The sequence below is a fragment of the Erigeron canadensis genome, chromosome 9 (assembly GCF_010389155.1).
Source record: "Erigeron canadensis isolate Cc75 chromosome 9, C_canadensis_v1, whole genome shotgun sequence".
Taxonomy (NCBI): domain Eukaryota; kingdom Viridiplantae; phylum Streptophyta; class Magnoliopsida; order Asterales; family Asteraceae; genus Erigeron; species Erigeron canadensis.
In genome coordinates, this window is record NC_057769.1 from 9,430,512 (window position 1) to 9,446,794 (window position 16,283).

At 32.4% G+C, this 16,283-nt stretch overlaps 2 protein-coding genes across 2 annotated transcripts; one reads left to right on the forward strand and one right to left on the reverse strand.

Annotated features, from left to right (window-relative positions):
* Positions 1 to 2,492: 2,492 nt before the first annotated feature.
* Positions 2,493 to 4,337, reverse strand: LOC122582118 (transcription repressor MYB6-like). The gene is made up of 3 exons (XM_043754477.1): positions 4,115 to 4,337; positions 3,858 to 3,987; positions 2,493 to 3,345 (listed from the first exon to the last, which is right to left on the reverse strand). The coding sequence occupies exons 1-3, from the start codon at positions 4,245 to 4,247 to the stop codon at positions 2,685 to 2,687; spliced, it is 924 nt and encodes a 307-aa protein (XP_043610412.1). The 5' UTR covers positions 4,248 to 4,337; the 3' UTR covers positions 2,493 to 2,684.
* Positions 4,338 to 7,691: 3,354 nt separating this feature from the next.
* LOC122581625 (dnaJ protein ERDJ3B) lies at positions 7,692 to 13,925 on the forward strand. Its single transcript, XM_043753868.1, has 10 exons — positions 7,692 to 7,931; positions 8,335 to 8,483; positions 8,582 to 8,708; positions 12,176 to 12,290; positions 12,521 to 12,637; positions 12,763 to 12,849; positions 12,946 to 13,005; positions 13,118 to 13,195; positions 13,336 to 13,407; positions 13,511 to 13,925. Exons 1-10 carry the CDS (start codon positions 7,864 to 7,866, stop codon positions 13,667 to 13,669), a joined length of 1,032 nt encoding a protein of 343 aa, XP_043609803.1. The 5' UTR covers positions 7,692 to 7,863; the 3' UTR covers positions 13,670 to 13,925.
* Positions 13,926 to 16,283: the final 2,358 nt, after the last annotated feature.

Below are 16,283 nucleotides of genomic sequence, written 5' to 3' on the forward strand. Positions count from 1 at the left end.
TTGATGGGGTGATGAGGAGATCTATCTGACGGGCTCTGCCTTTAGCCGTACGCACTCTGCTCTCAGATTTAGAAATTCGTCGAAAATATATCGAATGACCTCTCTAATGAAAGAACATAAAATTTTAAGAACACCCATATACTTTTTATAATTTATCGATGTACGGTCCTTGGGATAAAAGATCTTGAATGAATTAAAAGAATAAAATGATTTACGGAGTAGAGAAAAAAAAATGAGTGGTTGAAATTTGAGAAGAGGGAGAGGGAGTATTATATTTATTTTAGGTAAATCTATCTATACTATATTATAAAGCAGATCTCTCCTGTTTACATTTTAAGTTTCAACATTTACTTTTCCAAAATGCCCATATATTATGTCTATATTTACATATCACCCTTTCTCTCTCTTCAAATCTCAACCAATCATTTTTTTTTTCTCATTCATAAATCATTTATTCCTCCAATTCATTCAAAATCTTTTATCTCAAAAACCGTACATCGATAAATTATAAAATTTATATGCGTGTTCTTAAAATTTCATGCTCTTTAATTAGAGATCTCATTCAACATACTTTCGACGAATTTTTAAATCCGAGTGCGGAACCCGTACGACTAAGGCATTTGGCTATCACACTCCATGACCTATCACCCCACCATCTCACCGCCGCAACGCGCAGGTACTTGCTCTCATAATAAATAAAAAGAACATTTTGAGAAAAAAAATGTCGAAACTTAAAATTTTAGACAAAGGTTATTTGATTTATAATAAGTATAGATATAGATAAAGCATTTTTGTTCCCTCTAAATTTTTTCAACTTTTTAACAATGTACTAATGCATAATGTACAATACATCTATATATATCTCAATCACTCATTTTTCTCTTTACTCTAATCTCAACAACTCATTTTTTTCTACTCTATAAATCATTTTATTCAACAAATTCATTCAAAATCTTTTATCACAAAAACTGTACATCGATAAATTATAAAAATTATATGGGTGTTTAGAAAATTTCATTCTCTTTCCTTAGAGATATCATTAGATATACTTTCGACGAATTTTTAAATACGAGGGCGGAGCCCGTACGGCTAAAGCATTTGGCTATCACACTCTATTACATATCACCTCCTATGACCTATCACACTTTATGGCCTATCACCCCACCATATTATTATTGCAACATACGGATACTTTGTCTCATGTTCATAATAAGCATATATACGTTTGAGTGTTCGACATAACATACTAGTAATAATAATAATTACTTGTATGCAGTGGTAATTAAATGTTCAAGTGCAATATTCACACTACTGGTTATTAGTTTATAGCCATGCATGTCATAGAGGAGTTCTTCTTCTTCTTCTTTTTTTTTTTCATTTTTTTTTTTTGCCGGGTTGTATTATATATATTTTTGTTTTGATTAGTGTTTAACTAGCTAGCTAGTATTTTTCTAATAAAGTTTAGGGTTTTGTTAGTGACAGCCTTTATGGTTGTCAATAAAAATTAATTGGGTGTATTATATTATGTACCTTGCTGTTAGAAAAATTATGGGGCGATTTTTAATATATAATGTACAAGTTTTTAAGCATGTAATAAGTTATAAATGACAATCCTAAAAGCTGTCATAATTTTCCTAAAGTTTAATGCATTTTAAAAATGACATACGTAAGTACGTTAGAGCGATATGAAGTTTTAATTAGAAAGTTTTCTACTATTGAAAAAGGACATTTTGTAAGTTTTTTTTATTAAAATAACAGGCCAGTTTTTATTTATATTATTAATTAAATAATAGGCCTTTTATACGTTAGCTAAAAATTAGGATATTTAAGGGTTGAAAGTTGAAGTACTGTATAATACATTTATGGACAAAAACGAAAATCTATAGAAAGAAAAAAGGGGGGAACAAAGGCCTTATGTGGCTGGGTCTATCATCATATAAAAAAAACCTAACATGTGAACTGTGAATATATACAAATATGGTACTCATGCAATGCAGCGGTGATGACAATAACGTGGTGACATCGACGGATGGTGACGGCGGTGACGACCGTTGGTGGCGGCAGATACGTCAAGTAGTGTAGGTGTTTGATATAAACATATTTAATTTAAAAGAGTAGTGAATATCTTTTAGAAAAAAAATAAAATTAATGATTGTATAAATTAGTTTATTAAAAATAAAATGGTAAATTTGTATGTTTAAAAAATAAAAACTTTTCTAACATGGGTATAACTTTAATATAATATTATAGATATAGATAGATAATTTAATAAAATAATGAAATCTCAAAGATTGTAGTAGTGCATGTCGATACCATTTAATATATCTAATTATTAATAACTCACATATATTTTATGCATAAAATAACTAATGCTCATAAATACACTCTAATATTACTATTACTACTCGTATTATTTTATTAATAATCATTGAACATATTCAAATAAATAGACCACTTTCTATGTATAATTCACATATATAGTCACCAACACATAATGCTAACAGCAGCTTGCTCAACTTCAATGAACTAAACACACTATAACTTTGATTATATATTCTTACAACAATCTAAACATACTACTCAACCGTTTTTAGTAATAGCTTTGCACTAAAACTTATAAAGATCAATGGACAACTAATCAAATACCATCAAGAAAAACAATAAAAAGAGAACTAAGATTCTACTTAAGAGAGGAGCCATGCAATCATCGCATCTTGCTTCTCCACATCCACCCCCACTATTTGTGTTGGATTCTCAACCCATGGCCATGACATAATATCATCTTCTTCCTCACCCCCTAATAACCCTAAACCTACCATGTTATTACCAATTTCAAAATCCCAATCACATTCCCATTCCCAATCTTGGCCAAACTCCTTCCCTTCTTCGTTGCTATCATTCGTTGATGAGCTTGCGGCGGAACCACTTTCAACTATTTGTCCACTATTTTCGACGTCCATATTAATATCATTTATTTGCTGGTCAGTTAAATTTAAGACGACCCTGTCAGGGTCCACATTTAACTGACCTGCATCATGGAAAAAATCATCTAACACATTCTCTATCTCCCCGACGGAAGGAAAAGAGTCAGGTATTCGCTCTCCTACACTACTACCATCACTCGAAGGATTCGTGTTACTTTGTTTGTCGATTATTGTCGACGTCCTTGCTTTAGACGATGTTTTACGAGGTTTCCTGCTCTTCAGGGTAGAGGTTCGACGTTTAGTGGGAATAGTAGGAGGAGATGGAGTAGTAGGGAAGATCTTGCGGCTCAAATGCGAGTTCCAGTAATTTTTGATTTCGTTGTCTGTTCGTCCGGCCAAGTGGCCAGCTATCAAAGACCATCTGCACCCAAAAAAAGTTAAAATGCAATTAATCCCATCGTTTTCTACTTCTTCTTTTTTGCCCTACCAATAATTATTACACGCTTATTGATATTGGCATTATTATGCTTTTCTATTATAGACATGACTTGTAACACGATTATACGTACATAATTAAGATACTATACTTGATATATTTCTCAAATAATTTTTTACCAATGAAAACGATACGTACATTTTTACAATACACAAATCACTTATAAATTTTAATAATTGTATCATAATATATCTAAAGATCGACAAATGTTATTTTCATGAAATAAGAGACATAGTACTATCGTAATTCATTCTCTTTCTATAGACCAAAAGTAGTACAAATATATACGAATAGTATTTTCATGGAAACATGATTTAAGTTTTTACAAAACCTAAAACTAATTAAAATCGATGTATATGTAAGTATATACTACTTAAGTGTACATTTTTTTTTTTATTAAAATGTTTAAATTTTGACAAAGTAGTGTAATTAATTACCTATTACCAAGCGAAGCATGAAGCTTAATAATAAGATCTTCTTCCTCAGTAGATATATTTCCTCTCTTTACATCTGATCTCAAGTAGTTTATCCATCTCAACCTACAACTCTTCCCGCACCGAAGCAATCCTAATACATATACATCAAACATTAATTTTTAACGTCACAACATTGATTTTAATATCAAAACAATCACTCGCGCATTAGAAATTTCGTATAAACAAGCTAAAATAAACTAAAAGTATGTACAACTTACCTGCATTTTTAGGCAAAGATCTCCAAGAGCCTTCACCATGAGTTAGAATATAATCCGATAACAATTTATCTTCTTCCGCGGTCCATCTTCCCCTTCTCAAACCGATTTTCTCGCAACAAGGAGCTCTTCCCATTTTCTATAAAAACAAATTAACTTTTAGCTAGTTTGTATATATTTGCATGCATATATGATATATGAATGAATATTAGCTCGCTAAAATGAGTATGACTATGTACAAGTGAAGTGGTAGTGTAATTGTTGCATTTAAATGAAAGTAGGGAGATGGGTCCTACAAATGTTGTGTGGTAGAATATTTTGCCACGTGTCTACTACAACTGAATAGGACTAACTTCTTGTCGTGGCTTCACCTCCTTCGATGGCTCCTCACGGCGTTTCAAAATCCACGTTGATTCTCTTCTTACTCAAAGATTAATTTAATACCACGTGATTAGTATATTTATGTACAAAAATTATGATATATACATGCATTATTTAGTATTTATACATTATTTTCTATTATTATCATTAAATAGTTCTTATGTATCATTTGTATAGTATACCAAATACTTGCCTAACATAAATAGTTAATTAAAGAATATGATATTGTGGTACTATTTTAGCCTTATGAAACATCTGGATATTCTTCATATTGATTGTTTGCACCTTTGGGCATAAATGATCTTTACTTCTTTGTTGTTGTGTTTTTTTTTTTAATATCAAAATCATGATATATTCAGTCGAACTTTTTAATTAAAAATTATTTGACCTCGAATCGTCTTATGAATTGAGCTTGTTATTTTTTAAAAAAATATTATTTGATTTGGATGATAAAGCGTGAAACTTCATTCACGTACGTACTCATTTCTCAAAATCCAATTCGAGGTTGTTGTAAGAATGCGCTCACATTCTTATGAAGTTTTTAAGCCCCTCTCTAATTTGCTTTGTAGATATTTTGTTCTCCAAGGTTGATAACTAAAGAGCCGACTCAGCCGAGCATTTATTGAGTCTAATCCTAACTTAAACTCAACTTGTGACTTTTCCAAATTAAACACTATTAGGTTTGAGAATATATTATTTAGTGATCAATGTTCATAAATGTAATGAATCAAATGTAGCTTAATCTAATGAGGCCGAGTCAAACTCAAATGTAGTTGATCACGTAAAACTTAGTTCAAAACGTACGTTTGAAACCATATAGAGTTGTGATTAAATGATGCGGATCGGAATATGCTTATAATTTATGCCAATTGTATGTGTATTGATCAATATCGCATGTCTACTTCTCTGCAACAACTATATCATATCGTTATCATCACCATTAATCTTAACATAGATGAACCATACAGGAGGCAGTTACATAGGACAAAGTGGGCGACTGATCATATAATATAACCTTTAAAGTTATATACCATATAATATATAAAAAATTTACCTTTAGTAATCAACGTACTATGCCAATTGTACTGTATATTGTTTTTTAGGTCGCTGGGTCGAATTTGTATCGTCTAGCTAACTAGCTTAAGGGCTTTTCTACTAGCTCATCCTAGACCCATAAACTTTTATGTTTTCCAAAGTACGTTGTTGCTGTCTTTTTCAATTGGAGTATATTGTTTCTTATTCTTTATGAATACCATTAATTTTGCACCTACCAACCCAAAATGTCAAAATCTGGGCGTTTCTTATTATTATTTATTCGAAGTACAAAATCATTTTTGATGTTTGCTCATACAGCAAAATAAAAAACCATCGATCACAAGACACATATAATATTGTTATCGTTTTGTGTTAATTGCTTTTTTCCACATGGATTTTTTTTTATTACATATTTGATGTACAAATATACAATAATTAAGTTGAATGATAATTAATAACTTATGGATGACAAAACCACAACATTGTACTAGAATATTAAAGAGTTCAATTAAATAAATGCTAGCTGCAAGCCTTATCACTCTATAAACCCGACACTACTAGTGACAGATTGTAGTAGTGATTTGGAATACGAAAATATTTCTGGTGTTAGATATACATTTTTGCAAAGTATATATATATTTTTATTCAAAACTTGTCTTACATAATTTTATGCAGATATGCCTCATTTGCAAAAATATTCATTAAAATTAGTAATGGAAAAGTAACACCAGCACCCCACCACCTAATTCAATGGTGTAATAGAAGTGGAATATAGAAATCTTTTAGCCTTTGACAGGAGTATATTGTAGATTACAAAATTTTGACCTCACAATTGACGAATTCATAAAACAAAAACTTAATTATTTAATAATATATAGAAGAAGGCCATGCATTAAGAAAACTTCTAGGCCCCCCACTCACATGTAAAAAGCCTTCTTAAAGCAACTAATACAACAGTAGTAGTAGATAATACAGGCCCAGAGGAGACCAAATAAGGCTCTGCAGCATACGGCCTCCCTTTATTTAGGGGCCCAAAAACTTGATTTATTCAACCAATATATTTAGTACATACTTTCAAGTCGCAACAACTAAAAATATTTTTTTGGGCGATTAGTCCAAATGGCTTGTTCGTTTGAATTTGATTGTCTCATTTTCGATATCTTTCATCTACTTTATTGTTTTAAAACAGTTTTTTTTTTTCAATGGATAAGGTTGGTTTCTTCTGTTTGCTCGTATATTATTAACACATCGTGTATTTCACGAATAATTTATAATTACATTATGAATTTCTGTATCCGACGACACTTTACCTATTTTCTATATTTACATCACATGCCACAAGTATTCGTTTGTAATGTTTATTTTGTATTACTACAGAAAAAGAAAAATTAGATAAGCCATCATTCTTAACTAACGGGGAAAAAAATGATATTTAAATGCAATTAGGTCACCTCCAATGCAGGTGCCAACATGCTCAAGCACCTCAACCCATCAAGCAAACTGAAGTTGTTTTGCTTCAATAATAATATCTAGTTATATTTATTTTTATTTCAACGTTACAACAGTTAGTTCCCGTTTCTTTTTTACTTAATAAACTTAATAGTTAAGAACTTAATTATTCAGTTAAGTTTCATGTTTCTTTTTCAGCTTAATAAACAAAAATAACCGTCAAATACTTATATTTTACTTAATGCATACAGACATTCTTAATGCATTCAGCCACTAAAGACATTCAACACTTCAACTAATCGAATGTAAGTATGATGCATATATATTTTTATATGTTGTCATCTTAAAAATATATTCACAATTAATTTAATATCAATTTTAATAATCGTCAATATAACTATGTAACTAGCCAAAAAAAAAAAAAATTGTTTTGTGTAAATGATGATGATTTTTTGAGCATGCTATGTGGAGATAGTGCAATGGGCTATCAATTTGTACTAAAGTTGGGCCTAACCTTATTCCATAATCCATAGTCAGTCAACCTACTGCAAAGTCAACCCTCCTCCGTTTGGGCTTCCTGCCGTGCATAAGGCGTTACCACCTGTCATCAGTCTATTGGTCCAAACAAGTGTAACCTCTCTTTCATTGGCTAGATTATACCATTTCCACGTAGCAAACAAAGAACCAAACTTTCCAATTCAACAACATAAGAAAAAAATAAAATATAAATAAATATATATATAAATTTATAAATCTTCTACTATTACTTTTAACTCTGTATTTGCCGGGAATCGAGATTTTGATCCTAAAACTTGTATTTGATCCATCATTTCCGTGTTAACTCGCCTCCTCCGATTCGTGAATCGGAAACGTAGATAGATCTGTAAATGGCGCATTACAGATCGAGATTCTTCGTTTTAATTTATTTTTCACTTTTACTTATCGCTACTGCTGCGTAAGTTTTCTTCTTTTTACTATACATTCAATTATTCTGTTATATATTTGTGATTAGTTATAGTTACTCATTGCTATGTTTGTGAGAAGGCAAATTCCGCTTTGATTATATTATATAAATATGTATATATATATATATGTATAATTATATATTGCCAGTGCTTTTCCGATTTGAAAACCTATTTTTTTGATATGAAATGCTACTTTATTGCTGCACAAACGTGATTCACAATTTGGATTTGATGTATGGTTATTATTAGCGATTTTTAAGTTAGTGTGTTATTTCTCAATATACATTTATGATTCTATATCTATATGTGTGTGTATATATGTATATCACTATATGTATATGTATGTGTTTACAATTTGTGGTTAATAATGTGTTTATAATTGATTAATTACAGCAAAAGTTATTATGATATATTACAAGTTCCGAAAGGTGCGTCAGATGAACAGATTAAACGGTCGTATAGAAAGCTGGCGTTGAAATATCATCCTGATAAGAATCAAGGAAACGAAGATGCTAACTTAAAATTCGCCGAGATTAACAACGGTATATGTTTTGTTTATGCACTACTAGCTTTTTGTGACTTGTGTTTTGGATACTTAATATTATCAGTGGAAGTGAAATTTGATGTTTTGTGTGTGTAGCTTATGAAGTGTTGTCAAATAGTGAGAAAAGGAGTATTTACGATCGGTATGGTGAAGATGGGCTTAAACAGCATGCTGCTGGTGGCGGAGGAGGCGGAGGGATGGATATCAACGACATATTTAAATCGTAAGATTTTGCATTTAGGCTGAAGATATATTATTTATATAAGTTGGTAGTGTATATATTTATATGTTTGCATTAGTTTAAATTCTGGCTTGTTATAGGTCTCGAAATTATACTTTGTAAACAAATAAGTTCTCAAATGGAACCTGCATAGACTTCACTTAACTCATCTAGACTTGCTCTATTAAGATTTGTTGGTTGATGTTAAGCCATATATTAAATGAACTTATAGATAGTGGATGCATTCTTTCAAAACACATTGTATCTTGTAGACCATGCTAGATGAGTTTCCATAGGGCTTTAACTTTATTCGCCAAGACTCTGTAAGGAACCATTAAATTGGTTTTCTTTATATTACTTTTACCTTATTTGACCACTTTTAGTGAGGATCTAGGCTTTTAACATTTACAATGGTTATTGGCTAGTGTTAAATAAAGTTCTTTTGGTCTTTAATGGTTGTAGTACAGGTAGATTGTTAATGCAGTAACATTTTTATGTTATTACTCGTTGAATTATGCATACTCAGAAAATCCACTTATCCACTTAACAAGTATATGGTACTATATAGACAGTATTATAGATTAACTGATCCGATTAACAGACCTAGCATCTTTACATAAAGCAAACCGTCAAATGGATCAAAATTTGTGCAGAAATCTCTATGCTAGTACGATGTTGAATCATAAATAGTCAACTTTATGGCAAGAGCCTCTGACCTATGCGGTTTGAAGGTAGCCCAATGACCAAAAGGTTGTTGGTTTAAGTTTTAAATGAGACAAAGGTAAATTAGTGGTATGGATGTGCGAGTTTATGCTAATATAAATTTGGAACTAGGGGTGTAAATGAGTCAATCCTGCTCGTGAATTATTCGAATTCGATTCGGAAAAAGCTCGTTTTGAGCCGAGCCTAAACGAGCTCGAGTCGAATTCGAGCTTAACTATTGACTCGTTTACTAATCGAGCTCGAGCTCGAACTTCGAATACATAACTCGAATAAGCTCGCGAGGCTAAACGAGCTTTTATATACAATATAATAATATATATGCATATTAGTTAATATATTATAGACTAACGAGCTTTTTTCATGAACTTTTGATAGTCGAGCTTAGTTAACTTACCGAGCTTGAGCCCGAGCTCGAACTTATAGAGTTTTTTTGACAAACGAGCCGAGCTCTAGTCGAGCTTGAGCTTTTTTAAAACATCGCGAGCCGAGCTCGAGCATAAACAATAAGGTTTGATCGAGCTCGAGCCCGAGCTTCTAAAACGAATTCAAGCTCGAGCTTGGCAGTATTCAAGCTCGGCCCGGCTCGTTTACACCCCTATTTGGAACGATATTCAAAGCATTAATAATATAGTATCACCCGAGAACATTGTTACACAAATTCCTGTTACGTGTATTTGATTATCCGTGCAATAGGTTTTGGATTACAAAGAAACGAAATTTGTAATTACTATGTTCCCTGAATTTCAAATCCTCTGATGTACATTTACCAACTCTACTTTGCCTATTGTGACATTTTTCATTCTTTCCTCACCTACCTGTGAATTAGAAGTGACTGTGAGCCCTATTTATTTTATAGTCGACTGGATACCGGTGACTTCCACTAGGGTTATAAGTTGATCTAGTAGTTATTTCACATTTGTGCTACTTTAGGTTTGAGAGGTCACAACTCACTAATGGCAGGGAGTGGTGGCCGAGTTTATGCATTTATATATGGGATATTAATATTAATTTCGGGTTCATTTAGAGGTTGTGACATCTTGTTCCAAATGGTGGATTAGATGTCTGAACCAAGTTTGGGTTGCGGGCTATTAATAACTTTCACTATGGGTTTAAGTTGATTTGTTGGCTTTTAGATCAACCTGATTATTAGGCTTACATCAGGCCAATTTTTTGAGATATTATCTATTGTAGTCTTTCTATGATAGATACCATAGTCCACTGTAACTATCTCTTAGAATCGGGCGCGTTTGGTTCACATTATGTTTTTTGAAGGAATGGAATCTTTCGAAGGAATTGGAATGGAATGTTTTTGATTTTTTGAGAATTCAAGTGACGGAAGGAATCCTCCATCCCCAAGGAATGGAGATTCCATCAAATGATTGAATGTTTACATTCCTACGGAATGAGATTCCTCATTCTTTGAACAACTAAATGCACTAAGGAATGGTAATCAATTCCAATTCCAATTCCATCAGATTCCATCAAATTCTGTGAAACAAACGCGTCTTAAGAACTAACTATGTTTCTTTTGAACAATTATTGTGGTATACATGGTAGTACTTGTTATTGTCGTTATAATATATGATTTTTTGGCTGAACTGCTTAAGGAAAACACTATCATATAGCAGTTCTTCCGGGAGAAATTTTTAAACCTTTATTTTACTGATTCTACTTCTGAGCATCGCTCTAATTGGAATACGCAAAGAAATGCTGCTCCTATGATGTTTGCAGTATAAAATTCCTTCTTTAAGGAAACTTAGGGCCTGTTTCTTTTTTTTTTTCCATCAAGTACTGAGTGTATTAAGTGGCTGAATGTATTAAGAATGTCTGAATTGATTAAGTAATTAATAAAAAATTGGTGTTTCCTTTTTATGCTGAATGAACATTCTGAATAATGTAAATTACAAGTTTACCCCCATATATTAAATCAGGAACTTTACTTAATTATTGCTTTATTATTGATCATTAAAAAATTGATATATTAACTGCTACGCTACCGTATATTACATGACTTACATAATACATGTATGAATGATCTGGATTCTTTTTTTTATTTTTTTTGTTTCAAATTATTGGATATAAATATATTACTTTGAAATAAGAAAAGGTACCTGTTTTGTGATGAAGGGAGCAACTGTATAATTTGGATTGTAATGGTAAATATATAGAAGGTAAAAGTGGCGCCAATTTATGAGTAACTGTATAGGTGATAATGATCATGGGTGTGGTGGAGAAGCTTGGATAGAAAGTGGGGGTAAAATTGGTAAAACAAGGGGGAGGCTCTAAAAACCAACCATCATCTATTAAGTCGAATGAATTATTAAGTATAAAAAAGAAACGCTAAAAGTGGCTGAAGTATTAAGTACTGAATTATTAATTCCATTAAGTCGAAAGTAAACAGGCTCTTACTTTCTAGACTTTATTTATGTATGCTTACTTAAAGTACTTTTTAATTTTCGTAAGATGGTTGCTACAAATTTGTTGGTGGCGAATAAGTCATTTAGGACATGCATCTTATACAATTTCTTTGCAGAATTCTTTAACTTCATTTATTCTACATTTCTTCAGTTACGACATCTGCTGCTTTTGCAGCTGACCAGCTCTGTAAAAGATATAACAGTAGCTGATTTCACATTTATATAGCTTTCTTTTTCATTTTGCATTATGCATTTACCCGTTTGTAGTCTTGAATCACACTTTTTGGGTGTGTCCGGGTGCATGTATTGACTACTTGAAGTGTTTTGCAGGTTTTTTGGTGGTGGGGGCCAACAAGAAGAGGAAGAGAGAGTGGCAAAAGGTGATGATGTCATTGTTGACTTGGATGCAACACTGGAGGATCTGTACATGGGAGGGTCATTAAAGGTAGGAAAAGTCATAGATTGACAAAATTGCCCCTCATACTCAGCCATATAAACTGTGGAGTTTAAAATTGGGTGCATGCTACTAGAAGCAGTCACTTCTTTACACCTTGTTTTATATTACTCTTAATATACACTATTTATCTGGAGATATTTTGCATATCGGTATGGCATGCTGATTATTTTTCTTTTCTTTTTACTGTGTTTTACTGCATCATTGATGAATGTTATCAGGTCTGGAGGGAGAAAAACGTTTTAAAACCTGCTCCAGGAAAACGACAATGCAACTGTCGGAATGAGGTTTATCACAGGCAAATTGGCCCGGGGATGTTCCAACAGATGACAGAGCAGGTATAATGTCATATGCATTCATCCTATGAAGATCCTTATCTTTGTCTTATGGGTGGCAATTGTCACATGATTTTATAAACTAATTTGATACACTAACCTATACATATGCTCATTATGTTGTTCAGGTCTGTGAGCAGTGCCCTAATGTTAAGTATGAAAGGGAAGGCAACTTTATTACTGTCGATATTGAGAAAGGAATGCAAGACGGACAAGTAAGCTATTAATGGCTTCATGTTATGTTGCTGCTTCATAATTTGTGATTATGTACCATCTTACTAAAAAAGACTTGCGGCTATAAATTGTATCAGGAAGTGGTGTTTTATGAGGAGGGTGAACCAATTATAGATGGTGAAGCTGGAGATCTTAAGGTTACTTTTTACAAAAATTATTATTATTGATATGTCTTAATGTTATAGACTTCTAGTAAAACCTTCGGAAACATAATCTATTGTTGGTACTAAATCTTAAATATTTGTGCAGTTCCGCATTCGTACAGCACCACATGACAAGTTTAGGAGAGAAGGCAATAACCTTCATACTACTGCAACAATAACCTTGGTAATTTTTCTCTTCTCTCTGACATGATATGGAATATGGATCCATTTTGATGTCAACGTAAAAGACACTGGTAGCTTTGTTATGAATCGATAAATGATCTAGTCGATGGCTTACGTGTTTGCATTGATGAAATTTTCCAGTCGCAAGCACTAGTTGGTTTTGAGAAGAAAATTACACACCTTGATGAACATCAAGTGGATATTGGCACAAAGGTGAGCACTTTATTATTGAAGAAATAAATATCGCCAAAGAGACTTAAAAAAAGATAGAATTTTTTTGTTGCTTGTTTATAACCTATGCTGTTTGATAATCCAGGGAATTACTAAACCAAAGGAGGTGAGGAAGTTCAAAGGTGAAGGGATGCCGTTGCATTTTAGCAATAAGAAGGGTGACCTATATGTTACTTTTGAAGTCCTTTTCCCTACATCACTAACAGATGATCAGAAGAGCAAGATTAAAGCCATTCTTGGTTAGAATACATGTATAATAGTTCTTACTTCCAATTGTAAAATCAGGAGGCTGCTATAGATTCATTATTTAGGTTGGGTGGCCCATAGATTTTTCTTCATTTTCCAAAGTAGTTCTGTTCTATTAAGCATCCTGTACCAGGATGCAGATCCTCTTCTAGGTTACACCTTTTTTCAGCAACCTCTGTTCTGTAAAATTTGAAATATAAATTTTGTACTTTCTACGCTGAGTAAAAATGAGGCTACCTGAATTTTGTATCCAACTACACGTTTTTGAGCATCATCAATAATCCAATTAATTTAGCAAGTGGAAACCCACCACCAAATTATTCCTGTGGTTAGACATCTCAAGTTCTAACTATTTACACAAAGTTGGTTTCTGGAAGTGTTTGGAAACAGTCATATGTATATCTCGGTTAGGATGATTAAATCTTAGTTAAAGACTTGCTCTCTTTGATAGGGATGACTTCATATATATTAGAAATCAAACCATCCAAGTTCATTCAACCAAGGACCTGAACAATTCATAGCTATGATCCGCACAAATACCCTATCAACTTGAATGTGCCCAATACTGAAAAAAGCACAATATGCAACACAAAGTATAAGGAATTACCATAATTTGCCAATTTGGTACACTACAATACATGAGGGACTTTAGATACATTTGTCTAACCTACTCTTTTTCAAGATTATAATAATTGTCCTGTAAACAATTATAAAGTTTGGGATGGGCAATCTTTTGCATATTTCATGTAGAAAATGGTCATTTTAGACGGGTCTCATGATTTTCCCTAACAAAACTATCGATTTTATATCTTTTTTTTTTTTCTGCAAACATGAAATATATAATAAAATTGTTTTATTTAAAATCAGAATCCTTTAACTAACATCAAACTAGTAAACTTTTAACTAACATTAAACTAGTAAACGACTAAACAAGTCGTCAACAAAAACAATCTCACTTGCAAACGTTTAAATCAAGTGAAAGAGAAATTTGATGCACGATGACAAGGTCACATCATGCAAAATGATGATCATCAAATGTTTCAGTTTTATTGTGCGTGTACACAACCATTTACTTGAAACAAATTGGAACTACTAGATCAATATTAAATTACCATTTGGATATCTTCACTTGTTCATTTATTCATACTTTAAGCACTTCCAAACACACACAAACACATGCGTAATACCCACACAAACAGACAATGGATAATCGATGCACGACTAATCAAAGAAACCAATGACGAATCTTAGACACGACACCCTTGTCCTTGATGAAAAACTCCCTTTTCCACATCTCCTGTGACTTTTCCTCTAACCCCAGTACCTTTTTCTTGGCATTTCTTCTTGGACTCATTTGAGCAATCAAAGGAACAACACCGGTGTATGACGACAACAATGGGGACTTGGCCTTAGTCTTTGTATGTTTGACGACCACTTTTTGGTGATCCTGTAACATGATTGAATTCAAACACAAGTGAAACAAGATTTGGGCCGGATTACAAAGTGAACCTAGCTAGATTGATGAGACGAATTATAATGTTGGTTAAACTGCTTCATATGTGGTTAATGATAATTTAGAAAGAAAAAAAAAGTAGTGGATTTGTTGCATAACCACTACACCAGCTACCTAGTTTTTCTAGCTTGTATCTAAAATCCTAATACTCTATAAAACAATGATTTTACTAAACTTGCAATATTGCTTTTTCAGTTTTCTAAAGAATTTTTTTCAAAATATCTTTACACAAAAATATACCATTTGTGAATATGGACATATGGTGTCAAATTCACTGTTATGGCATTGATATGACAGCTTAAAATCGTTTCTTTTTATTTTTGTAATAATTATCTTTCGATTGATGTTTTTGGAAACGAACTATCTTTACATTAGGTGATAACAAAGTTTATATCAATACAAGCTCAGCCCATACCTTTTCATTATGGATTAATTTTTTGAAAGTTTACATATATATAATTTTGGTTTGACAAGAACGAAGTCATCCTATTTCAACCCACTGTTACGACCCATTTACATTTTAACTAATCCACAATTTGTAGCTTACGATTTTAACTATTTTTGACATCAGACAACGTATTACAACACTTGACATCAGGAACAAGAGGTTGTCCTCTCCCGGCCCAGTAGTTCCGCAACTACTACCGTGGTTGTTACCAACGGGGATCCCCCATTCCGAAAGGTTACTGGGCCGGCCGTTAGGTCCAAAGTTGTATGATACAGCTATGGTGCCGATAGATTCACTACTTCAGCGCCGTTATCGGACATTTCAAGCTAAGCATCTATTTCTCGTATATCGCTCCACACCGAGAAGAGGGATGTGTAACACTAGATTTCAATACGCGTTATTAGAGGGTAAAACAAAACGAATTATTTCTGTTGGTAAAATAAATAAATAAAAAATTATCAGACTCATGAGTGTGTACAGAAGGGTAACACAAGATTAATAAATACGAGTTTCATTCAATTATACCTCAGAATTCATTCGATTTTAAACACGAAACTCTAACATTATTCATAATTTTCTTTAGTACATACGTATATCACTAACTTAATACTCGTATAATTTCACATTATTTTACGGGTATTACGTAAAGAT

Excerpts from the sequence above, each read along its gene's own strand:
- LOC122581625 (XM_043753868.1), top strand. The coding sequence starts at position 7,864 with ATGGCGCATTACAGATCGAGATTCTTCGTTTTAATTTATTTTTCACTT. Across the intron at positions 8,484-8,581 it reads ATTCGCCGAGATTAACAACG|CTTATGAAGTGTTGTCAAAT; the intron begins GTATATGTTTTG and ends TTGTGTGTGTAG. Across the intron at positions 13,196-13,335 it reads CTACTGCAACAATAACCTTG|TCGCAAGCACTAGTTGGTTT; the intron begins GTAATTTTTCTC and ends GAAATTTTCCAG.
- LOC122582118 (XM_043754477.1), bottom strand. The coding sequence starts at position 4,247 with ATGGGAAGAGCTCCTTGTTGCGAGAAAATCGGTTTGAGAAGGGGAAGA. Across the intron at positions 3,988-4,114 it reads ATCTTTGCCTAAAAATGCAG|GATTGCTTCGGTGCGGGAAG; the intron begins GTAAGTTGTACA and ends TATATGTATTAG. Across the intron at positions 3,346-3,857 it reads CATGCTTCGCTTGGTAATAG|ATGGTCTTTGATAGCTGGCC; the intron begins GTAATTAATTAC and ends TTTTGGGTGCAG.